The following is a 23422-nucleotide window of genomic DNA, read 5'->3' as shown; positions in this document are numbered from 1 at the left end:
CAGAAATCCACCTGCCTCTGCCTTCCAAGTGCAGGGATTAAAGGCATGTGCCACAACTGCCCGGTGTCCCATGGTTATTTTCAAGACACATCCATACGGATTTTATTCTCTGCCTTATCTCTGTCACTTCTCGTTGATTCCGTGTAGGTTGCTTGGCAACAAAGAAAAAGTGTCTTAGTAACTTTAGGAACAGAAGACGTCTCCTGTCTTTATGTTCTCAGGTCCAAGGTTAAAGAAAGTATAAACAAGGCCAAAAGGACTTTAGTGAAACAGAGCTTTCTTTCTGTATGGGTCACCAAACACACTTACCCAACTATTCTACAGGCAGCCACTTAACCAGTTCATCTTCAGCAGCCATTCTCAACCTGTAGGTTGGGACCCCTGTGGAGGTGTCAAATGACCCTTTCACAGGGGTCGCCTCAGGCAGATATTTACATTGTGATTCGTAACAGTAACAGTAAATTACAGTTATGAAGTAGCAACAAAAGTAATTTTATGGTCAGAGGTCACCTTAAGGTGAGGAACTGTGTTAAAGGGCCACAGCTTGGAAGGCTGAGAACCACAGATCTACAGAATCAGCGTACACATAGACATCAACTGCATTTCTTACTACTTTGTCTCAGAACTCTGAGATCAGTGCTAAAGTGAGCTGTGCCCTTACAGCTTCGGTACTCTGGCAGTTTGAATAGGCTGGTCCCATAGGGAGTGGTCTGTTAGGAGCTGTGGCCTGGTTGAGGGAAGGGTGTCACTGTGGGGTTGAGCTTTGAGAGCCTCCTCTTAGCTGCCTGGAAGACAGTCTTCTCTTGGCTGCCCTTGGATAAAGATGTAGAACTCTCAGCTCCTTCTTCAGCACTGTGTCTGCTTGGATGCTGCCATGCTTCCTGTCATGATGATAATGGACTGAACCTCTGAAACTGAAAGCCAGCCCCAATTAAGTGTTTGCCTTTATAAGAGTTGTCTTGGTCATGGTGTCTCTTCATAGCAATAAAAACCTTAACAAAGCAAGTACCAAAATTCTTATCATCCATCAAAGGAAACTTAGGTACTTCTGTGGATTTGTTTGTTTTGTGACAGGGTATCACTGTGTCATCTTGGCTGGCTTGCAACTTGATTTGTATGTAGATCGGGCTGGCCTCAAATTTAGATCAAGTCCTCTTCCTCTGCCTCTGGGGTGTTGGGTTCTAGGCATTTGCCAAAGTACTCCTTTTATCATGGACATTAATGGTTTTGCCCTGAAAAAGCAATCTGAATTTGCCATTGGGGGGCACTGGCACCCTTCAGAAGATGTAAGGTTCCTGAAGCTGCTAACAATAAATGAAGATGATAAAATCTGGTCAAAGGATGCTATTTAATAATGTTCCTGCTTGGTGCTGGTGAGATGGCTTATCTTAATATAATAATATGTTATTATTATTAGTCTTTTTTATTTTAAGATTTACTTATTTATTATTATAGGTAAGTACACTGTAGCTGTCTTCAGACACTCCAGAAGAGGGAGTCAGATCTCCTTACGGATGGTTGTGAGCCACCATGTGGTTGCTGGGATTTGAACTCAGGACCTTCAGAAGAGCAGTCGGGTGCTCTTACCCTCTGAGCCATCTCACCAGCCGATAAATAAATCTTTTAAAAAAATAATGTTTCTGCTTAAATGTTAAATGCCACACTAATGACTCCTCAGATCGTTCACTTCATGAAGTCTCCTCAGCCTTCACTCTGATATCTCATAGGCTGTAAGCGCTACTCTCCCTGACAGTTAATTATAATTTGATTGTGGGGACTGGAGAGATGGCTCAGGGACTAAGAGCACTGACTGCCCTTCTAGAGGTCCTGAGTTCAATTCCCAGTAACCACATGGTGGCTCACAACCATCTGTAATGGGATCCCATGCCCTCTTCTGGTATGTTTGAAGACAGCTACAGTGTATTCACATACATAAATAAGTAAATCTTTAAAAAGATAATAATAACTTTAAACTTCAGTGTGTCCAGCCAGGCTGATCATTTCCTGTCTGTCGACTCCTCTCTGTCTCTCTGACCAAGTCACTCAAGCCTCCCTGAAAGCCTTCCTCCTGCTAGTTCACAACTCCCCAAACCTAAGATCAGCCTGCTTCCCTCAGGGCAGGGAATCAAACCCATGCTAAGCAAGCTTTCTGCCACCAAGCAAGCCAGCCCAGGGGTGCTTCTAGAGGGGCATCAGTAGGGCTTTCTTCTCTGCCCTGTCACCGTTACTTTTTGCTACCTCTGTGCCCCTGATCCTTGGGCTTCCACCTCAAATTACTGTAATTACAGGGACAGGCCACCATGCCCTGCTGTATTCCTATTTTTTGTTTACTATTATTGATAGTTCGCTTCAGCAATGCTGAGTGACTTGTTTCCCCAATGAGATTGCCAAATAAAGGGTTTGGTTTCTTTTAAGATTAAAAATAGGATAGAACTAGAGAGATAAGTAACTCAGTCAGTAAAGTACTTGCCAGAGACCATGTGAAAAAACCCAGATGTGGTGACAAGCACTCACAATCCCAGCCAAGACAAGTTCCCTGGGGCTAGCTAGCCAGTAAGGCACAGCCTGCCTGACAACTTCCAGACCAATGAGAAACTCTGTCTCAAAAATAGAAGGGTAGACAGTACTTTAGGAAGACAACCAAAGTTAACATGTGTGCACATGTGTGTGCACATGTGTGCGAACCCTACCCCCACCTCCAAGCATGCATAGACCCACAAATATACACCTATCAGCACACATATTGATACACATACACACTCACACACACCTACATACACACTTACTTAATTACTTACTTACTTACTTAATTAATTAATTTCAGTGCTTAGCCGAGGCATAGTAGCCTTTAATCCCACCTTGGAGGCAGAGGCAGGTGGATCTCTGTGAGTTCAAGACCAGCCTGATCTACATACCAAGTTCCAGGATAGCCAAAGCTCTATAGAGACCTTGCCTCAAAAAAATAAAAATCTAGTGTTTGAGGCTGAGGCAGGAGGATCATGAGTCTTGGATGACGTGGTAGAAAGCAAACATTGTTTCAAAAATAAACAAACAAACAAACAAACAAAAACAAAGAAATAAGAGAAAGCTTAAGTTCTTTGGGATTAAAGAGTATTCCAATCGCTTCTGGTTCCTAAGAATCAGAACCTAATCATTATAACTCCCATATGACCGTGTGCCACACACAACTGTAACCATCTCTTGGATAATGACTCTGCTTTCAGATGTTTAAGTGCTGCTGTTATGTGTTTTAAAGGAAGGACTGGAGACTGAAAGAAAGAAAGCCATTGAGTTAGGATAATGAAGCTAGTCTCTAATCCAGATGGCCTGGCCCTGACAGTCACACACTCTAATCCCCAAAAGATACATCTTATAGTCTTCCACGTTAAGCATCTTAGTGAGTGATTAACCATTAATTCCAGGACTCCCCTCTGCCAGGGAATAAAAACAAAAACTTACTGTTTGCATTTCAATACAGCCTTGGACAATCTGGAGAGTCAGGCCCTGGCTGATGTGAAGAGTCACGTTGGAAGCAGGGTTAGTTTCTGGACTCCCCCAAGAGCTCAGATCCCTCCCTAGGATGCTTTCTGAGGCGGATTTAAAGGACGCAACAGTGGGGTCCTCATTGCTCACCAGATGAATCTCTCTCAAATTACCGAACATTTGCTTGTCTTGGAAATAAAGCCGGATAGTTTCTAAAATTATGCGCGTACACAAATCCAGAGGGAACTGGAAAATTCCAGAGCTCAGGGCTGGAATTGCTACTGTCTTAATGCGTACATCGCATTTGGTGACATAGTCTAGAATGTTTCTAATGGCAAGTTTCAGTAATTCGATAGCTGTCTGGCTGTTCATAACTGTCCACTGAGGTCCAACTGCATGGATAATCAAATGGCAAGGAAGTCTCCCCGCACCGGTGACAGCGATTCCACCAACTGAGATTTTACCAAGGGTGGCAATGATTCTTTTGCTCTCTTCTTGGATTTCAAAGCCACCAGTTTTCACCAAGCTTCCAGCCAGGCCACTTCCATGCAAAAGGGTTTCATTGGCTGCGTTCACCACAGCATCAACAACGTGTCTGGTAAGGTCATCCTTCCAGACAGATAACTCTATCCCAGGGATCAGGGTCCTTCTGAAGACTCTCTGAGCAGGAGGGCTGCTCCCTGCTAGAGTTGGACAGCTCAGGGTAGAGATGCATCCAAACTTATTTTGGAGGACTTCACATAGCAGACTCTCATTGCTCTTTAAAATTTCGAAGACATTGTGTTTAATGGGAATTTGCCATCTATAGTGTTCTTCAAGAGAATTGTTGGCTGGTAAAGGAGAAAAGACAAAAGAAGAACGAAATGAACACCAGTTCCTTTGAAAAGGACATGGTTCCTTTCCACACTAGGAGGCTGAGTTTCTCACTTGGAAAGAGAGATGAACTTCACCACCTCCCTTACCAACACTGCTTTTCCCTCCGCCCCCCCCCATCCTACCCTCAAACACACACATTTGGAATCAGGCCAAAGATATCTAAGGGTTTTAGATGCAAAGCCACTTGAAAAGGGCTCGGCCTTGTATATGGCATTTAGTTAGCAGTCCCTAAATGAGAAAGCAAGAATGTCTTCAATGTTTGTAAAACACATACACACACACACACACACACACACACACACACATACACGAAGATGATTTAATTGTGAGTCGGGAATAAAGGGAAGCTGTAGTCATAACGTCTCTGCTTTTCTTTTTTTTTTTTTTTCTTTTTTTTTTAAATTAGATATTTTCCTCATTTACATTTTCTTTTTTTTTTCTTTAAAGATTTATTTATTTATTTATTATATGTAAGTACACTGTATGTATCTTCAGACACCCCAGAAGAGGGCGTCAGATCTTGTTACGGATGGTAGTGAGCCACCATGTGGGTGCTGGGATCTGAACTCAGGACCTTCGCAAGAGCAGTCCGTGCTCTTAACCACTGAGCCATCTTAAGAAAACCCTCTGCTTTTCTTAATGTCTTAGTTTAAGTTCGCTTAGAAGCAAATCTTGAGAAGAGACTTCTGAGTATAAGTACTTCAAGAGTTGATTCTAGAGAACACCAGGGGTTGAAGTTAAGGAGAGAACGTGAGAAACTAAGACAGGAAAACACAAACAACAAACACACAAGGATACTATGTGTGCTGGTTAGCAAATGAAGCTCATCTATCTCTTAGAGGGCAGAGCACATCGTGTAACTCAGGGCCAGAGCCTTAGAGCAGTCATCACTACAAGAGCTGAGATGTGTATCCAGCTTCCACGGGTCACTAGTCAAAGCTGTTCCTTACTGAGAGGAGATGGGCAACATAGGAGCAGCTAGCGGGAGGAGACCGGCAACCTCTGGCTCATGGCACTTACTCTAGTCCTCACAGTCTAAATCAACAGAGAATTACAGCCCAGTAGCTAAAAGAATTATGCTATGCACACCCTTCCTTAACCCCAGCCCTGGGGAGGCAGAGGCAGGCAGATCTCTGTGAGTTCAAGGTCAGCTTGGTCCACAGAGCCAGTTCCAGAACAATCAGAAGAACTACATGGTGAGATCCTGTCTTAAAAAAAAAAATCACTGGGCTAGCAAGATGGCTCAGCAGGTAAGAGCACTGACTGCTCTTCTGAAGGTCCTGAGTTCAAATCCCAGCAACCACATGGTGGCTCACAACCTTCTGTAATGAGATCTGACGCCCTCTTCTGGTGTGTCAGAAGTCAGCTACAGTCCACTTATGTATAATAATAAATGAATCTTTGGGCCAGAACAAGCAGGGACTGAGTGAGTGGGGTTGACTGGAGCAAGCAGAGCTCCTCAAAATTCAATCCCCAACAACCACATGAAAGATCACAACCATCTGTCCAGCTACAGTGTACTCACATACATAAAATAAATAAATAAATATCACTTACTGCATTTTTAAGACTGCAAGATGTGTTGTTCACATCCTTCTTAATTTGTATATACATGGGAAATCTAGTTAGTTCACAGCCTCTATAGCTATTTGGTACTAAAGTTCACCTCAGCAGAAGTCATGGTTCTCAGGACAACCCCATCCAAGGCTGAGCAATGCCACTTATGGCCTATATGGGGCATCTGTAACACAATGGCAGGCTTTCAGGCACTTCAGTTCAGGGGCAGGGGAAGTTGATGGTAGTGATAATACAAGGCCTTGCTATGTAGTTCTTGAATTAGAATCTTCCTTCCTTGAGCCTCTAAACTTTGGGCCTACCACCATACCCACCCAGCATACACATCCAGTTTCTGGATGACCCAACCTGTAGAGTATCAATATCTTTTTCTGCAAATCCCTCTTACTGGGCAGTGGTGGTGGCCACGCCTTTAATCCCAGCTCTTGGGAGACAGAGGCAGGTGAATCTCTGAGTTTGAGGACATCCTGGTCTACAGAGTGAATTCCACAGCAGCCAGAGCTATACAGAGAGACCCTGTGTTAAAAAGCAAAAAGGAAGGAAAGAAGGAAGGAAGGAAGGAAGGAAGGAAGGAAGGAAGGAAGGAAGGAAGGAAGGAAGGAAGGAAGGAAGGAAGGAAAAGAAAATCCTTCTTGCCTTCAGAAGCTGAACTTTTGTCGATCTTGCAACCAAGTTAATAATATACCTAGAAATCACTTAAATTTCTGTACTCAATCTGTTTCCTACTGTATATATATCCAGTCTGCTAAACTCGCCTTTAAGAAAACAGTGTAACCAATCTTATATGCTTTGCAGTCAGCTTTTAAAACATAAACTAAATGCATGGCTTTATGTATGTGAGTACGCTGTCACCCTCTTCAGACACACCAGAAGAGGGCATTGGATCCCATTGCAGATGGTTGTGAGCCACCATGTGGTTGCTGGGAATTGAACTCAGGGCCTCTGGAAGAGCAGTCAGTGCTCTTAACCACTGAGCCATCTCATCTCTCCAGTCCCTAAACACACAGCTTTAATCTTAAACTACAATTCTTCCAAGTCCCTGACCCAGAATAATGTGTGTGCCTGTGTGTGTTATGATAATCATTTGTTAAAAGCAGCCAACAGGTTGAAAGGAACCTTAAACAAAATAAATAACAAATAAATTACAAAAATAAATAAATACATAACAAAATAAAAAACAAATTAACAATAAGTGTGAGAAGCAACACATGGATATATGTTGAGAACATCTGTTTGTGGGTCACCTAGGGTCAGTAAAGTAACTTCTTTCCTTCTAAAATTCTTAAAAAACAAGAATTTTTTTTTTTTTGATTTTTCAAGACAGGGTTTCTCTGTGTAGCCCTGGCTGTCCTGGAACTCACTCTGTAGACCAGGCTGGCCTCGAACTCAGAAATCTGCCTGCCTCTGTCTCCCAAGTGCTGGGATTAAAGGCGTGTGCCACCACTGCCTGGCTCTTTCTCTTTATTCTTTGATGAGATACCAACATACCCTTTGCCTCTAAGAAAGGAAGATGAATGTCAGAAAACTGGAGCCTTATTTCAGAGATGTTAAAATGTAGGACAACGGGCTGGAGAGATGGCTCAAGCGGTTAAAAGCACTGACTGTTCTTCCAGAGGTCCTGAGTTCAATTTCCAGCAACCACATGGTGGCTCACAACCATTTGTAATGGGATCCAGTGCCCTCCTCTGATGTGTCTGAAGACAGCAACAGTGTACTCATAGAATTAAAAAAAAAAGTAGGGCAGTAGATTAAATGTAGTAGTTTACTCTGTTTCTAACCTGAGCTGCCAAGAAAGACTTCTGACGACATCTCTTACCCAAAAGAAGCCACAACTTAGCAGTCGGTCTCAACTGGCCTTTACACTGATGACAAATGCAAATGGCTCACCCCTAGAAACTAGGCAGGCTTACTCTCTCAGCTCTTGGTCAGTCTTTCTGCTCATTTTGGCTGTCATGGGATGGGTCAGAAGTGTGTCACAGGGCTGGCATGCTGATATGCACCTTTAATCTTAGTGCTCAGAGGCAGAAGCAGGCAGATCCGAGTTCCAGGCCAGTCACATCCACAAAGCTAGACCATTCTCAAACAAATAGAGAAAAGAGTCTCTGCCAACAAGGGAAAGGATAGTGTGTGTGTGGGGGGGGGGGGGGGGGGGGTCCCAAGAGAATATGTCTTCAGCTGTCACAAGCCTCGGAAGCAGTTCCCCTTCCAAAGCACATTGCCCGCATCTCCACAGCGTCTGCAGTCACACACCTGAACCCCTGAGGGGGGGATAGTCTCCTTCTGAGTGCCCTCTTCTGCACTGAGGAAAGAGCTCAGCAAAGGCTTTCTTAAATGAGAGGGAGAGGGAGGCGATCATACCTGGTCTTTCGGCGGGAGCTGCCGCCCATGTATCCTGTGAAGAAATGAAACGGCTGCTTTAAAAGCCTGAAGCTGCAAAAAGCAGAGATGACCAATTGCATACATGCCGCCCGCTAAGCAGGAATAGCATAGGTTCTCAGCTTTAGGGTTTGGGGAAGGAAATTTTTTAGTTTGTTGTTTAGATTCATTATTCGGTTTGTTGATATTTTTGTCGTGGTTTTTTGTTTGTTTGTTTGTTTTTTGTTTTCATTGTTGTTTGGTTTTTGTTTTTCCCAAGACAGGATTCCCTGTGTAGCCCTGACTATCCTGAAACTCACTCGATAGACCAGGCTGTCCTCGAACTCAGCCATCTGCCTGCCTCTGCCTCCTGAGTGCTGGGATTAAAGGCGTGTGCCACCACCGCTGCCAGGCTTGTCCTATCGTTTTTTAATCTGTGTACCCAAAACACTGAAAACGTTAAAAGCTGCAGCAAATACTGAGCCTATCTGTGCCTCTTAAAGAGGTCAATACACTTCATTTGTTTCACACTGTAGACCAGGCTAGCCTCAAACTCACTATAGAGCCCAGGCTGGCTTTGAACTCACTATAGAGCCCAGGCTGGCTTTGAACTAACTATGGAGGCCAAGCTGCCTTTGAACTCACTATAGAGCTAAGACTGGCCTTGAACTCACTATAGAGCCCAGGCTGGCTATGAAGTCACTGTAGAGCCCAGGCTGGCCTTGAACTCCCAGAAGTCCTCTTTCCCCAGTCTCCCTAGTGCTGAGGTTATGTCTGCTGCCATGCTCAGTTGATGCACTTCTAAGTCAGAATAAGAGAAAGGGCTGGAGGCTAACACCTGAAAAGGCTCAAAGGCCTCAACCATAGTGAGTTGTGTGGGATTTCTCTGGCCAGAATAGAACACATGAGGCTATGAGCCTCTCCAGATGCATCTCCCACGGCTGTAAGGATCCACTCACTGCCGTTGCCTATTTCATGACAAATAGAAAGTGGGAGTTTTCAGACTGACTTAAAGGAGCCTTTCCCCATGCCCACTTCCTGAACCTGTCCTGAGACAGCTGCTGAAAGACTAAAGAAAATCCACACCATATGGAAGGTGGCATGAGACTGGGTTTCACGTAGCCTAGGCTAGCCTCAAACTTACTACATACTACCAAGCCGATTTTATGCATTACTGGAAATTGAACCCAGGGCTATATGTATGGTAGGTAAGCGCTTTATCATCTGTGCACAGTCCTAGTCCTGGAGATGATATTTTTTTAAAAAAGGCCTTCCATAACCTTGTTCATTCTGCTAATTATATCAATATATTATTTATTAATTTTTAAAAAAAGATTTATTTTATTTATATGAGTACACTGTCACTGTCTTCAGACACACCAGAAGAGGGCATCGGATCCCATTACAGATGGTTTTGAGCCACCATTTAGTTGCTAGGATTTGAACTCAGGTCCTCTGGATGAGCAGTTGGTGCTCTTAACCACTGAACCATCTCTCCAGCCCTATTTATTAATTTTTTATGTTTTGAATTTTAAGATAGGGTTTTAGCCTGGAACCTGTTGTGATTTTTCTGCCTTAACTTCCTGAGTACTGAATGCCCCCATACTCAACTATATTACCATACTCATGTTTTCCATTTCTAACGCGGAAAAGAACTTTTAAAATTGTAATTTAAGTTTATACTTATAGGTGTTTTGCCTGCATGCATGTTTGCGTATCACATGCTTGCTCTGGAGGCCACAAGAGGGCGCTGAATCCCCCAGAAGCAGAATCTTCGTGTGAGGATTGGGAATTGAACCTGGGTTCTCTAATGCTATTAACCACTAAGTCATCTCTCAGGCCCCAGAAGAAAACTTTGTGTGTGTGTGAGCCTACGTGAGTTGTGTATACCACATGCATGGAAGAGTCAACAAAGACTAGAAGAGGAAATTAGATCCCCTGGAACTGAGGTTACAGGCAAGATTGTGAGCCACCACATGAGTGCTAGGAACCAAACTTAGGACCTCTACCAGGGCAGTAACTACTGAGAGTATAAAATCATATGAGGGTCCTAGGTGTAATTGAAGGCCCCAGCTTTCTTAATGTTGTGGGGAGAACCCTTCATGTAATAATTGGATTTTTCATGATGAAAAGTATTTATATTTCTGTGTTTACCATGTAATAGGCCATTCTTCAGGTCCCACGTGGCTCTTCAGATATTTATATTTGTTTGTGTTTCCAAGTGTAGTCTGTAGATCGAGGAGATGGTGGCCTGTTTCTGGGAACAGATAGAAAGAACGCAATAAGAGCTGGTCAAAGCAGAGGCAACTTGGGTTTTGGTTACTGTTTTTCAGATAAGGTCCCATCACGTTACTCTTGCCTGGTCTGGAACGTGCTATGGAGATGAAGACACCTGGATACTAGTTTTAAAGACTTGTGCCACCAATGACTAAAGCCAAGGGGATCTTCTAGGAATATACCATAGGAGGCTGACGCTTTTGATCCCTTTGCTGGGAGACAGAGATAGCTGAGTTTGAGGCCAGCCTGGTCTACAAGTTCTATGACAGCCAGGACTACACAGAAAAAAAAGACCCTGTTTGGAAAAAATAAAAAAAAGAAGAAGAAGAAGAAAAAATAAACCATAGGAGACCTGAAAGAAAATTCTGCTGTTTAGAGTTTTTCATGTCAATGGTGAGGGTGACCATGTGATTATAGCATTAATACTGTTACCTTCAGGGAATTTTAGTTGGAGTGGGGGGGGAGGGGAGAGACTGTAGGGGCTGGAATAGGAAACGCTTTACGGAAGTGAGGTCTTGAAGGTGTTGGTACACTTAGAAAATGGTAACAAAGTGCTGAGACCAGGCAAACCATCTAAGGAGCAGCCTTCTCCTTAGAGAACAGTGGTGCGTCCCATGGGGCTTGTGAAGACTGAAGAAACTGCTTGAACCTGCACGGGCTGTTTTCTGAATCTGTGATAAACAACTCTGACCTAAGGATGTCTGGATAAAAATCTGAAGCTCTGGGAAATTGCACTTTCTCATGATTTTAATCTAGTAGCCTAAAAACTAAAATTATGAAATGTTAGACTCATGACTAACACAATAGTCTCTGGGATGATCTGTAATGTCTTTGAAGCAGAAAAACACTGTATAACACGAGAGCACAGCTGGTCATGCACATCGAGGAGTCACTCGAATACTAACCCAAAACTGCCCGGACAGGATCCGGGGAGCCTGCAGAGGGCAGTATTGCTTTCACACAAGAGAGACCTCTAAGGTTCCTTGGAGGCTGCAGCTGAGAGGTTGCTTTGGGGTGCACTTGTCTGTCTTGAGGCAAGCAGGCAAAAAGCAAAACTTCCTTTTTCCTTGTCCTTTTATATAGGCTGCTACCAGGACGCGTGACCCAGATTTAGGGCGGGTCTTCCAGTCTCAAAAGACCCAATCAAGAAAATCGCCTACAAGCACTACCCAGCTAGCTGGGGTTTTAGCTGATTCCAGACGCAGTCAAAATGACAACCAAGATTAACCATCACCTATGAGCTAAACTATGGTGTTAACCTTTAGAATTAACACACATAATCCCCACTTTATTTCTGTTGACGCTATAGATCTTACAGACCCTTCCTCTTCCTCTCCCTGGCCTGGAACTAAGCCCTCTGGACTTCAGGCTACAGCTCTCCCAGCCTAGAATACTTTCCTCCCCTCCCCCAATCCCTCAAGATGCCTCTTGAAACCTGCTCTTTGGCTTTTGCTTTGTTCACAGGTACTGACTGCTTCTGTGCTCTGTTCCTCTTTACCTCCCTCTCTAGGGACTCAGAGAAGCAAGCCGATCTGTGCTATTCGCTAACTTAAAGACCCCGAGCAGAAAATCCCTAAGGTGTCCATCTAACAGGAAAAGTACAGGTCACCAAGCAGGTAAACTCCCTCCACTTGAAATCAGAACAGCATCTCAGTAAATACTAGTTATAACAATCATTTCAAAAAGTACAAACAGGTGAAACTCTTTACCCCTCTATTCCGCTCCACCCTTGGGAGGCCTGAACCTGGGATCCGGGTTCCCGCCAAACTTCCGATCCTGCAAGAATAGAAGGGCGACCTGCCACCGTGGGGAAACTTCCTCTGAGCGCCCACCGCCGAGTGTGCGAACTACTCACCGGGTGATGGCTCTGGGAGATGGCAGAGCAAGACAGGCGGCCGCTCTGCGGAAAACAAGGAGGGACCTTCTCGGGAAACGAAACTGAAACTTTGCCTCTCGGGTCTTTAGGGCAGGGCTCGCCTTTGCTCTTCCCTGTCTGTGCAGCGCCCCTGAGCCCCAAACGAGCCAGACGCGGATAGCCATGGCTTCCAGTCCCGACCCGCCGTCCCCGCTACTCGTACGGCTGCGGGAGTCCATCCCCAAGGCGCACAGGAAGCTCGAGATATACTTCCAGAGCCGGGCCTCGGGAGGTGGGGAGTGCTCTGTCCAGCCCGTGGGCCCCAGCGCCCCGGACACCTACGAGGTGAAGTTCCTAGAAAAAGCAGGTGAGCCGGGACAGGAGAAACAGGGCAAGGCTCGGGTGCAAGGGTAGACCCAGCAGGTTTCCAAACCGATCCCTGCATGCTTCCGAGGAGAGCCCACGCGAGTGTGGCTCTCTGTCTGTGGGAGAGTGCGGTCCACAGACTCCCTCCATCCCACAGTGGCGGAGAGAGCCTCGTATGGAGTCCAGCCGCTGACGAGGTCGCGGTTCGACTCCATCTGAGAATTTCCCAGCAGACCCAGTTGAGAGAAGAAACGAAGTGTGGGGGTTGGGATGGAGGAGGAAACCCAGAACCTTGTGCACGCTAGGCAAGTGCTCCACCACCGATCTCAACTCCAAGCCATTTTACTGTTGTAAATAAAGATTCCATTGACTTGTTTTTAAGAACTACAAAAGTAATATATGACCACTTTAAAAAGGAAAGTCAAAGAAAAATTATCTGAAGATAGTTTAATGGGATTTGGTTTGGTTTTGGTTTTTGGTGTGTGTGTGTGTGTGTGTGTGTGTGTGTGTGTGTGTGTGTGTTTGGTTGATTTTAGAGACAGGGTTATTCCTTGTATCCTTGTCTGTCCTGGAACTAGCTCCGTAGGCTGACCTCAAACTCAAACAGAGATCCTCCTGCCTCTGCTGGGATTAAAGGCATATGGTGCCACACTAATACCCTCAACGGGGGCATTTTCATGCATTCTTTTCTGAGAGTCAGCAAATGCATATACATTCTAAACTTTTTGATCTTGTTTCTTTTGGGGGGCGGGGGTTTCACCATTTAACTATACAATAACCATTATTCAATGTCATTGAAATGAGAGATTCAAAACCATTACAAAACATAGGTTTCCCCACCACCACCCCTTTGAGACAGGATCTTGCCATGTACCATTGGTTGGCCTTGAACTCATGATCCCCCTACCCCTACCACTACCATTTAAGTGCTAGGTTGTGGGTGTGTACCAGCATGCCCAGACCAGAAATGTGGTTTCTAATAACCAAATTATATTCCTATGCTAAAACTTAAGCTCCCTTCTTTAGAGTTCTGATCAGCTTCTCCTATCACCAGCCTGCTATTCCAGAATGCCAGAAATAACTGTTCAGGTCCTCTGTATGCATTTGACCAGGGGCCTACAACAGATACCACCAAGGGCCAACTTGGTGAACCAATGCATTACTTATTGCATTGGTATTGGTTATTGGATTTACTTACAGGAATATGGGAAATGACTCAAAGGCAACTGCATCACCAAAGCCCACCTAGCATGGGTGACAGCTCACAAAGCTGGGAACCTGGAGCTCACTGCACACCTACAGGCAGCTCAATAGGTTAGGGAGTCTTCTTTCCAGGTGGCTCAGTTGGTCTAAACTTCCTCCTAAGTGGAGCTTAGAGTTCACTTCCTGCAGGCAGCTTCTCTGGTGGTTGAAGTTTTCTTCACAGCTTGTCTTGTCTGAGAGTCTCCTATGCGGACCTTTAATGAGTCCCCATAGCAGCTCTGTTCTGGGAGTCTCGGGAGGACTCCTCCCAACAGTCTCTATTGCTAATTCATTCAGGGAGGGGCCTATGAGTCTGGTCAGTTTCTGGGATTTTCTGAAGCTATTTTGAGTTGTTTACCTTCTTGCTTAAGGAACTTCTTTGCAGGGTGGAATGTTTCAGTCTTGAGAAAATTTACACAACAGTCTCATACCCTATGGTTTATTCAAATAAAGTTATGGAAGGTGAACCAATGCATTTATAGTAGTGGCACATGCCTTTAATTGTAGCACTCTGGAGGCAGGGGCAGGCAGATCTCTGTGAGTTCAAGGCCACCCTGGTCTACACCAGGAGTTTCAGGACAGCCAGGACTACCTAAAAACTTCTCAAAAACAAAAAACAAAAAAACAAAACAAAACAAGAAAAAGAACAACAACCAAAAAGCATATGTGAGAACATGGGTAGCTTATGTGAAAGTCCTCAGCTTATTAGGGGCATCTCTAGAGGTAGCATGCTCAGACGTTTCTAGAATCAACCTAGAGGGATACTGAGGATCAGCTATGTAAATTCTCTCTTATTTCTGTGTGAATGTGTATGTTTAATGTCTCCCCTGAAGATAAGGAGAAAGTGTTGAAAAAGAGAGAACACAAGATGTTGGTCCATAAAAAACCTGTGACCATTGTCCTGGAAACTACTAAAAAGCCAGTAGAGGACCTGAGACCCAGACTCCCATCCTTGACACAACCAGCTGAGACACCAAGCTCCAGACCTCCGTCCTTGACAGAGTCTCTGGATGAAGCACTTTGTGATGACATACATCCCCATGACGGGCTCGTTTCTAACTCTGTTGACTCAGTTGTCCAAAAGGTGAGTGCTGACAGAGGAGCTGATGCTGCTCTGGCATCTACTTCTCCCTTCCCCTCGGTGTATTCGGGCAGCCTTGTGCACCCCGGACTGTACAGGTAGGAATGAAGCTTAGTTGGCACAGGTGAATTAGCAAGATCTCAGCCAGCCTGAGTTAGGGAGAAACAGCCTTCTCTGGAGACGGTTTTCAGGCAAACATCCCTCTTTATTGGGGTGAACAGGGGCCATATAAACCTGGGGAAGTGGGTAGGAGTTTCGGAGGTGTCATCATTGGCTGGGGGCATAGATGCTGGGGAATGCTTTATTTGCATGAAGAAGAATTCCAGGTGCTTGCTTGCTGGACATGTCCTTTTAAAGAGAGAGGAAGTTTAACTTGTAATCTAGCCACCAGGCTACAAGACTACCTCGAGTGGTGGAGGTGGGGGTCATAAGGCTCCTGTGCACTGGAACATCCTGGTTCCAACCAAGGAGGAAGCAGTCCTGGAGTCTGCGGGTCTCCAGATGTGATTTTGAGGTTCAAATGTATCTGGACCTCACTCTTGCTCCTGACTGGCACCCCTGGTCTCACAGCTTTGGGAACCCACAAGCTGGCACTGTTTCTACAACTGCTTCTGTGGTCACTGCCTCTGCCTTTTTGGTCTAACAACCTTGTCCCAGGGGCTAGCTCCAGGCGAGGCACTGGACTACAGAGGCACACAGAGACAAGATTCCTGTCCTCGTGCAGCCTGGATTGGGTGTGTAGACAGGAAGCAATGAACTGAGCAGAAGTACTTCCAAGACTAAGACATGCAAGATTTCAAAACAGAGTTTTGTCTCAGAGAAGAGCAGGGTGAGGACTTGCAAGGGAACGATGGGAGAACTTCTTGATGAAGTGACATTTAGCCTGAGGCTTAAATGATGAGAGTGCATCGGCTATTTAAAAAAAAAAAAAGTCTTTTCCAAATAGAGACTATTTTCTGTGTGCCAGGCACTGTTGTAGGGCTGGGGACATCGACACATTGCAGACTGCTCTTAGGGCCCTTAGTCATCTAGTAAGGGAAGCAAAGAATAGTAAATAGATTTATAATAAAAGTCTTTCCAGCAACAAGTGCAGGAAGAATAAAGGCAGATATGTGACAGTGGCAGAAACACTCTCATAAATAGGGTGCAAACGAAGAGACACACAGATCCAAATGATGCTGCATCTAAAGATCAGGAATAAATGAAACGACCTAGCTGTGTGGTTTTGTAATTAGGACTTCCAGGCTGAGGGAAGCGCATGCACAGACCTCCCAGGAATTGATGTCTTGAACTCAGAAGTCTCAGTGAGGCAAGAGTAGGGAACAGGCGGTGAGCAAGAGAGGCATGTGAGAGGCTGGGCACGTGAAAGGGTACTGTGAAGACAGAGCTGAGGGTTTGAACTTCCGCTGTGGAGCTTCGCCTGATGTTTTGGGGCCCCGGTGGTGCAGGATCCAGATTGCATTTGTCAAGGATCGCTCTGGCTGCTGCACTGAAGCCTAGGCATTGAAGGAGCCAGGGTGCAAGGTCAGTGGCTGCAGTGGGCTAGGTGGATGACATCCTAGATTCTAGGTGGTCCTGATGGAGGTGTGGGAAAGACGCTGATTCTGGAAACACCCCGAGGCTCTAATCTAGAGAAGAAAATGCTCTCTGTGGATTAGAGAGCATCTGGAAAAACTCTGAGTGGGAACCAATCATCAGAAATGTTGCTTTTATATTACATTCAATTTGCCTGTATCCTTTTTATCCAAATCTGGTATTTCTATCTCATCACTGAACTTTTAAAAAACCAAGGTTTAAAAGACTTAGTAACTTTCCATGAGTTAAGTGTTCCATGCATTAGGGTTTTCCTTTTATTGTAGTTGGTTTTCTTGTTTGTTTGTTTGTTTGTTTGTTTGTTTTTTCAAGATAGAGTTTCTCTATGTAGTCCTGGCTATCCTGGTCTCTATTTAAACCAGCCTGGCCTCAAACACAGAGATCCTCTGCCTCTTCTGCCTGAGTGCTGGGATTAAAGGCTTATGCCACCACCTCCTGGCTGCTTTGGGGTTTTCTTAAAGTAAGAGAGTAAGTAAGAAAAAAATAGGGTGAGACAAAGCTAGGCGAGACTCCATCTTGGATTTAGAGCTACCTTTGAAGTTCAAAGCTCGAAAACTCTTTCTTGAGAACCACAGCAGTTTCAAGGAGTTGTCTTTTTTCAACCCTTAGTCCCCAAGGGTCAAACAGACTGTGGCAGCTCTAGATACCGATCTCTTGGCCATTGAGTGTTAGAAAATGTTCATGCCCAGGTTTCCTTGCAAACCAGTTATATGAGCCTCTGCAATGAGGTCTGGCCTTGGCTTTCTTTGTTTAATTCATGTTTAGACACTGCTCCCTCCCCACCCCACCCCCAAGGTGAGTCTAATGTGCAAAGGGGGCTGGCAAGCCTCACTTGGAGCCGACTGCTCCTCTCAGGGGACTTAAGAAGTCAGTCACCGCTAAGAAAAAAAGATGGTATCGTTTCTGGGTGCCTTTCTCCAAAGGGGTGGATATTCTGAGACATCTTATTTGTACCTGTTCTTAAACCTTCAGGTCTTTCTTGCTGTGACCGCTGAGCTGAACTGTGACCTGCTCTCTAAAGAGCAGAGAGCATCTATAACCACTGTCTGCCCTCACGTCATCAAAAGCATGGAGGGTAGTGATGGAATTAAGAAGGTGTGTGGCAACTTCAAAGATATTGAAAAGATACATCACTTTTTGAGTGAGCAGCTTTTGGAAAGGGAGCAGAAACGGAAGGGAAGTGAGCAGAAACGGAAGTGCGCCCCACAGAAACACACAACTCCCGATGTGGATCGGGAGCCCCTTGATCAGAGCAGTATTCAAGTTCCTGTGCTTCTCCTTGAATATTTCAAGCATGTTAATCCGGGTAGAATAGAGTTCATAGAGTACAAATTTGGTGTAAACATTGAAATCCAAGCTAGTTCTCACGATATGGTCACTGTAGGCTTCACCTCCAGCCCATTAGGCAACTTAGAAGAAGCAAGTCAGTCCTTTATCAGAGACTTTCAGAAATGCACGCAGTCTCTGAAGCAAGAGTGTATCTCTTTAGAGGAGCACCAGAGAGCAAAGGAGGTCAGACAGGAGCTGAGTCGCTGCTTCCCAAAGCTCTTGATAAAGGGACAGGGAAGAACGCTGACTCTCCTCGGCTCTCCTGCTGACGTTTCAGCCGCCACAGAAAAAGTCTCCCAAGCTCTTGTCCTGAGACCTGTGAAAATAGCCGCATCTGGGTACACGACGGGCATCGAGGTCGATTCGACGCGCTTTAAGCTTCTAGAACCTGAACTGCTCCAGGAAATCTCAGAGATCGAGCAGAAGTTTAACACTCATGGCAAAGTCCAGGAAAAAGGCCAGAAAACCCGCATTCTTTTTGTCCCCAAGGATAAGGACTTAGACCTGTCTGTGCAGTCCTACACGGGTTTTACTGATGCCTTCCAGCGTGCCTCGTGGCAGCTGAGGACAGAAGTTCTGTCGCTGAAAGGGTTGGGCAAGGAGAGAGCTCGCTTACACAATACCAAGTTTGCCGACAGCTTTAAAAAAGAGCACCCGAATGTGCACTTTGTGACATCTCAGGAGTCAGTGTCCTTGACTGGTTTGCCGCATCACCTTGCGCAGGCACTGCAGTATGTCTCCAAAAGAATGGGACTGTCACTGTCATCTGGAGAGAAACTGGCTATGGATCAGGAAACCCCCATGGAGATCAGCAGTAGTGACCCCCATGGAGATCAGCAGGAGAATGCGGCCTTACCTGCTCCCCGAGGCACTGCTAGCAGCCCTGCAGCTTCGAAGGGGACCGAGGACTACTGTGTCATCTGCATGGATACCATCAGCAACAAGCACGTGCTCCCCAAGTGCAAGCATGAATTTTGCACCTCGTGTATCAGCAAAGCCATGCTTATCAAGCCTGTCTGTCCTGTGTGTCTGACTTCCTACGGCATCCAGAAAGGGAACCAGCCAGAGGGAACTATGTCTCACTTCACTCAAAAAGGGTCACTTCCGGGTTATGAAGGCTGTGGCACCATTGTGATTCATTATGATATAAAAGATGGCATCCAAACAGTAAGTGTGCCCGAGGAACATGGGTTTCTTTTCGCTATGCTAGATTGCCAAAGTCCAACGGGGCATCCTATAGCCTCTTAGATAATGATTTTCCCAGGAAATCATTCATTCTGTGATTGTGGGTAGGTTATAACAGAGGCAGAGATCATGTTGCATGCTTAGAAATTAGATGCCTTTTTAATTACTTTGACAGTGTACCGAACTCAGAGCCTTGGACATGCCAAGCAAGGACCCTATGATCTATACCCGTAGCCTTTCATGTCGTCTTTGAGGGGGGGTGGGGGGTGAGACAAGGTTTCTCCGTGTAACAGCTGGCTCTCCCGGAACTCAATTTGTAAAGCAGGCTAGCCTCAAACTCACAGAGATCCACCTGCCTCTGCCTCCTGAGTGCTGGAATTAAAGGTGTGAGCCACTACCGCCTGGCCTCATGTCTTTTTATTAAAGATAGAAATCATATGTTAGGATGGGAGGAGTTGGGCAGGTAGTGTTCTAATTTGAAGAGGAGAACTATGAATTATTCAGAATATGAGTAAAATGTTAATTTTTTTGGCTTTCAATAGGCTTCATCTACCATGAACATAACTACTAAAAACAGAGGCATCCATATATGTGTGTGTGTGCGCGCGCGTGCGCGTGTGTGCTTGTGCATGTGTGTGTAAATGTATACACACACACACACACACACACACACACACATATAATTTTCTTTTCTTCATACAGAAAGAGCACCCAAACCCAGGAAAGGCTTATCATGGAACACAACGATATGCATACTTGCCTGATAATACTGAGGGAAGAAAGGTTTTGGGTCTGCTCCACGAAGCCTTTAAGCACAGACTGACTTTCACAATAGGATACTCTCGAGCAACAGGAGTCTCGGATGTCGTTACATGGAATGATATTCATCACAAAACATCCAAGTTTGGAGGACCAGCAAAGTAAGAGCCTTTTGGAATGTAGTGGTTGCTGAATGAAGTTCAAGGCTGTCAAACACTGCAGTTTGAGGCTGTGGGGATAGAAAGACATTCTAGCAGTAGATGTTAGCCTGGTGTCTTAGTTAGGGTTACTGTAGCTGTGATAACCCAAAAAACAACTTCAGGATGATGGGTTTATTTGCCTTACATATTCTGAGTCACAGGCCACTGAAGGAAGACAGGGCAGAATCTCAAAGGAGGCAGGAACCTGAAGACAGGAACAGATGCAGAGGCCATGAAGGAACATTGGTTATGGCTTACTCAGCCTGCTTTCTTACAGCATCCAGGATCACCAGTCCAGGGGTGGCACCACTGACATTGGGCCGGGCCCTTCTGACATCAATCTCTAATTAAGAAAAAGCTATACAGAGAAACCCTGTCTCGAAAAACCAAAAAAGAAAAAAGAAAGAGAGAGAAAGAGAGAAAGGGAAGGAAGGAAGGAAGGAAGGAAGGAAGGAAGGAAGGAAGGAAGGAAGGAAGGAAGGAAGGAAGGAAGGAAGGAAGAAAATGCCTTACAGGCTTACCAACTGCCCAATCGTATGGAGGCATTCTTCTATGTAACCCTGACTGTCTTGGAACTCACTCTGTAGACCAGGCCAGCCTGCCTTCGCCTCCCAAGTGTTGGGATTGAGGTTGTTTGCCACCACCATCCCAGGAGGCAGTTTTTCAATTGAGGTTTTCTCCTCTATGATGACTCCAACTTGTGTCAAGTTGACATAAAACTAGCCAACACCCACAGCACACACATAATAGCCCATAACGATAATTTCAAAGATAAAAAGACTGGTCCCCCCCCAACCTTCTACCCTGCCATTCATAAGGTATGACTCAGTTGTTTAGTTCTGCTGCAGAAGAAAGGGGTTTCAGAGTCCAAGATGAATGCTACCCAAGTTGATTAAATTTAGGGTTTCGTGTTTATTTAAAAGATAGATCCTAGGAATGTTATTTGCCTTTGATTTCTTTTTTTCTTTTTTAGGTTTATTTATTTTTATGTGCATTCGTGGCTTGCCTGTATGTATGTCTGTGTAAGGGTGTCAGATGCCCTGAAGTTACAGATAGTTGTGAGCTGCCATGCAGGTGTTGGGAATTGAACCCAGGTCTTCTGTAAAAGCAGCCCATGCTCTTAACCATTGAGTCATCTCTCCAGGATGGCTTTGATTCCTTTTAAGGTCCTCGCCCTCTCCCTCACCTCTCTCTTCCCATCAGTCCACAATGATACTGAACTCACAAGGCTAATACATGGTAGCAGAAGTCTTAGTTATAAAGGGTCCCAAGATGGTGGGAGATATATTCCAGGAAATCTGAATTCCTCTACCTCTGGCATCCAAAAGAAATACATCATGAAGCCTTTTCAGATCCCCCAATTTGAAAAGCCCACAGGGGCTGGAGAGATGGCTCAGTGGTTAAGAACACTGATTGCTCTTCCAGAGGTCCAGAGTTCAATTCCCAACAACCACACGGTAGCTCACAACCATCTGTAATGGGATCTGATGCCTTCTTCTGGTGTGTTTGCCCATAAGTGTATGACTACTATTGCCGCTGTAGAATATGACAGTTATAACATTATGTGCATCAGTACTTAGAATAAGTTAAGAATTTAAGCAATCTGTCTAGAAAACAGATGCTGGTCGGCCAGCCAGGCGCTTGGGTGATTGGATACTAGTCACTGTCTGGATTACTGGAGAATGTTTGAAACCCAGAATACTAGATGCTCAAATATAAGTAGTACCTACAGTTTTTGTTGTTGTTTTGAGGCAAAGTCTCCTTATGTGGCTCAGGCTGGCCTCAGACTCATAGAGCTCTGACTGTTGTGTCACCTGAGTGTTGCGCACCTGTGCCACAATACCCGGCTCTCATACACATTCTTAAGAATTATTTGGGAAGAAGCTAAAGTGTTTCTTGTTTTCTTCCTGCAGTTTTGGCTACCCTGATCCTGATTACCTGAAACGTGTCAAGGAGGAGCTGAAAGCAAAAGGCATTGAGTAAGGAAACTGCAGGGAAGACGTCTGTCCACTCTCAAAAGACATGTGTCAGGAGGCTGGATAGTACAGACAAAAATCTGTTTCTAGAACGACTTTATAACATTTTTCACGTTAAGTAGTCTGTTTGCCAGTCTTTTCTAGAGTGGCTGGCACTCTTTCATGGAAGGCAAACTCTACAGGCACAGGCTGGGGGGAATGGCCCTGTCTACAAAGCATGAAGAAATGAGCTCAGATCTGAAATTATCCATGGAAAAGTCTGGTGTGTTGGCATGCACTTGTAATCTTAGCACTGGTGAGTGGAGACAGGAGGATTCCTGGAGCTTACTGGCCAAGTAGCCTAGTTAAAACCATGAGCTCTGGATTCACTGAGAGACCTTATCTCAAGAAATAAGGTGGATCGGGACATGGTGGTGTACGCCTTTAATGTCAGAACTTGGAAGGCAGAAGCGGGCAATCTCTGAGTTCCAGACCTCACCTGGTCTACAGTGCCCAAGTCCCAGGACAGCGAGCTATACATAGTGAGACCTTGTCTCAAAACAAATATTAGGTAGACAGAAATAAAGATATCTAACATCATCCTCTGTTCTGCATACACACCTCCACACATATGTGCACAAACACACACACACACACTGGGGTGGGGGGAGACAGAAAAGAAAACTTTATAGTTTTATAGAATTTCAATTTTTGCTGAAGAAATCTGATGTCATTCTTGTGTTACGGTTGGGGTGTTGGGTGAGTCTGTAATCATCCTCTATGTCCTTACATAATGGAACCTTCCCTGATTTTTGTTTGCTTTGTTTATTTGAGACAGGGTCTCACTGCATAGCTCTGGAACTCAATTTGTGGACCAGCTTGGTCTTGAACTTAGATCTGCCTGTATCAGCCTCCTGAGTGCTGGCATTGCCTGTTTTTTTGTTTGTTTGTTTGTTTGAGGTTTTTTGGTTTTTGCTTTTTTGTTTGGGTTGGGTTGGGTTGGTTTAGTTCGGTTTGATTTGGTTTTGATGTTGGAACTTAAACCCTAGGCCAATGAGTTCCATCCCATAATTCTTTTTCATGTCCATCTCTGTAGCAATACATTAGTTGTTTATTTTTTAATCTCTTCCTGAGCCCTTGTGTAAGTGGGAAAGTGAAACCCTTGTATAAATGGGAACTTTAAAAACAGGTTTGAGCCGGGCGTGGTGGCGCACGCCTTTAATCCCAGCACTCGGGAGGCAGAGGCAGGTGGATTTCTGAGTTCGAGGCCAGCCTGGTGTACAAAGTGAGT

The 23422-nt window shown here is 45.0% G+C and overlaps 2 protein-coding genes across 4 annotated transcripts in view; one reads left to right on the top strand and one right to left on the bottom strand.

Moving 5' to 3' along the window:
* Positions 1 to 13013, bottom strand: part of Parp9 (poly(ADP-ribose) polymerase family member 9) — a 36409-nt gene extending 23396 nt beyond the window's left edge. Inside the window, exons 1-4 of one of the 3 annotated variants that reach the window (XM_021184753.1) lie at positions 12422 to 13013; positions 10444 to 10546; positions 8293 to 8326; positions 3460 to 4313 (exon numbers count right to left, since the gene is read on the bottom strand). In XM_021184753.1, the coding sequence (XP_021040412.1) occupies positions 3460 to 4313; positions 8293 to 8326; positions 10444 to 10458 (903 nt within the window). In that variant the 5' untranslated portion in view covers positions 10459 to 10546; positions 12422 to 13013. The other 2 variants (XM_021184752.2, XM_029470443.1) reach the window with 2 other exon arrangements.
* Positions 12520 to 23393, top strand: Dtx3l (deltex E3 ubiquitin ligase 3L). The gene is made up of 5 exons (XM_021184754.2): positions 12520 to 12788; positions 14863 to 15113; positions 17676 to 19199; positions 19920 to 20137; positions 22090 to 23393. The coding sequence occupies exons 1-5, from the start codon at positions 12605 to 12607 to the stop codon at positions 22157 to 22159; spliced, it is 2247 nt and encodes a 748-aa protein (XP_021040413.1). The 5' UTR covers positions 12520 to 12604; the 3' UTR covers positions 22160 to 23393.
* The last annotated feature ends 29 nt before the right edge of the window (positions 23394 to 23422 follow it).

This window comes from Mus caroli, chromosome 16 (genome assembly GCF_900094665.2).
Source record: "Mus caroli chromosome 16, CAROLI_EIJ_v1.1, whole genome shotgun sequence".
Classification (NCBI taxonomy): Eukaryota; Metazoa; Chordata; class Mammalia; order Rodentia; family Muridae; genus Mus; species Mus caroli.
This window is presented reverse-complemented; position numbering and strand designations above follow the sequence as displayed.

What these genes read in the sequence shown, in the direction of transcription:
- Dtx3l (XM_021184754.2), top strand. Translation starts at nt 12,605, where the DNA reads ATGGCTTCCAGTCCCGACCCGCCGTCCCCGCTACTCGTACGGCTGCGG. An exon ending in GAAGTTCCTAGAAAAAGCAG is followed by an intron (nt 12,789 to 14,862) that starts GTGAGCCGGGAC and finishes TCTCCCCTGAAG; the next exon opens with ATAAGGAGAAAGTGTTGAAA. An exon ending in TAAAAGATGGCATCCAAACA is followed by an intron (nt 19,200 to 19,919) that starts GTAAGTGTGCCC and finishes TTCTTCATACAG; the next exon opens with AAAGAGCACCCAAACCCAGG.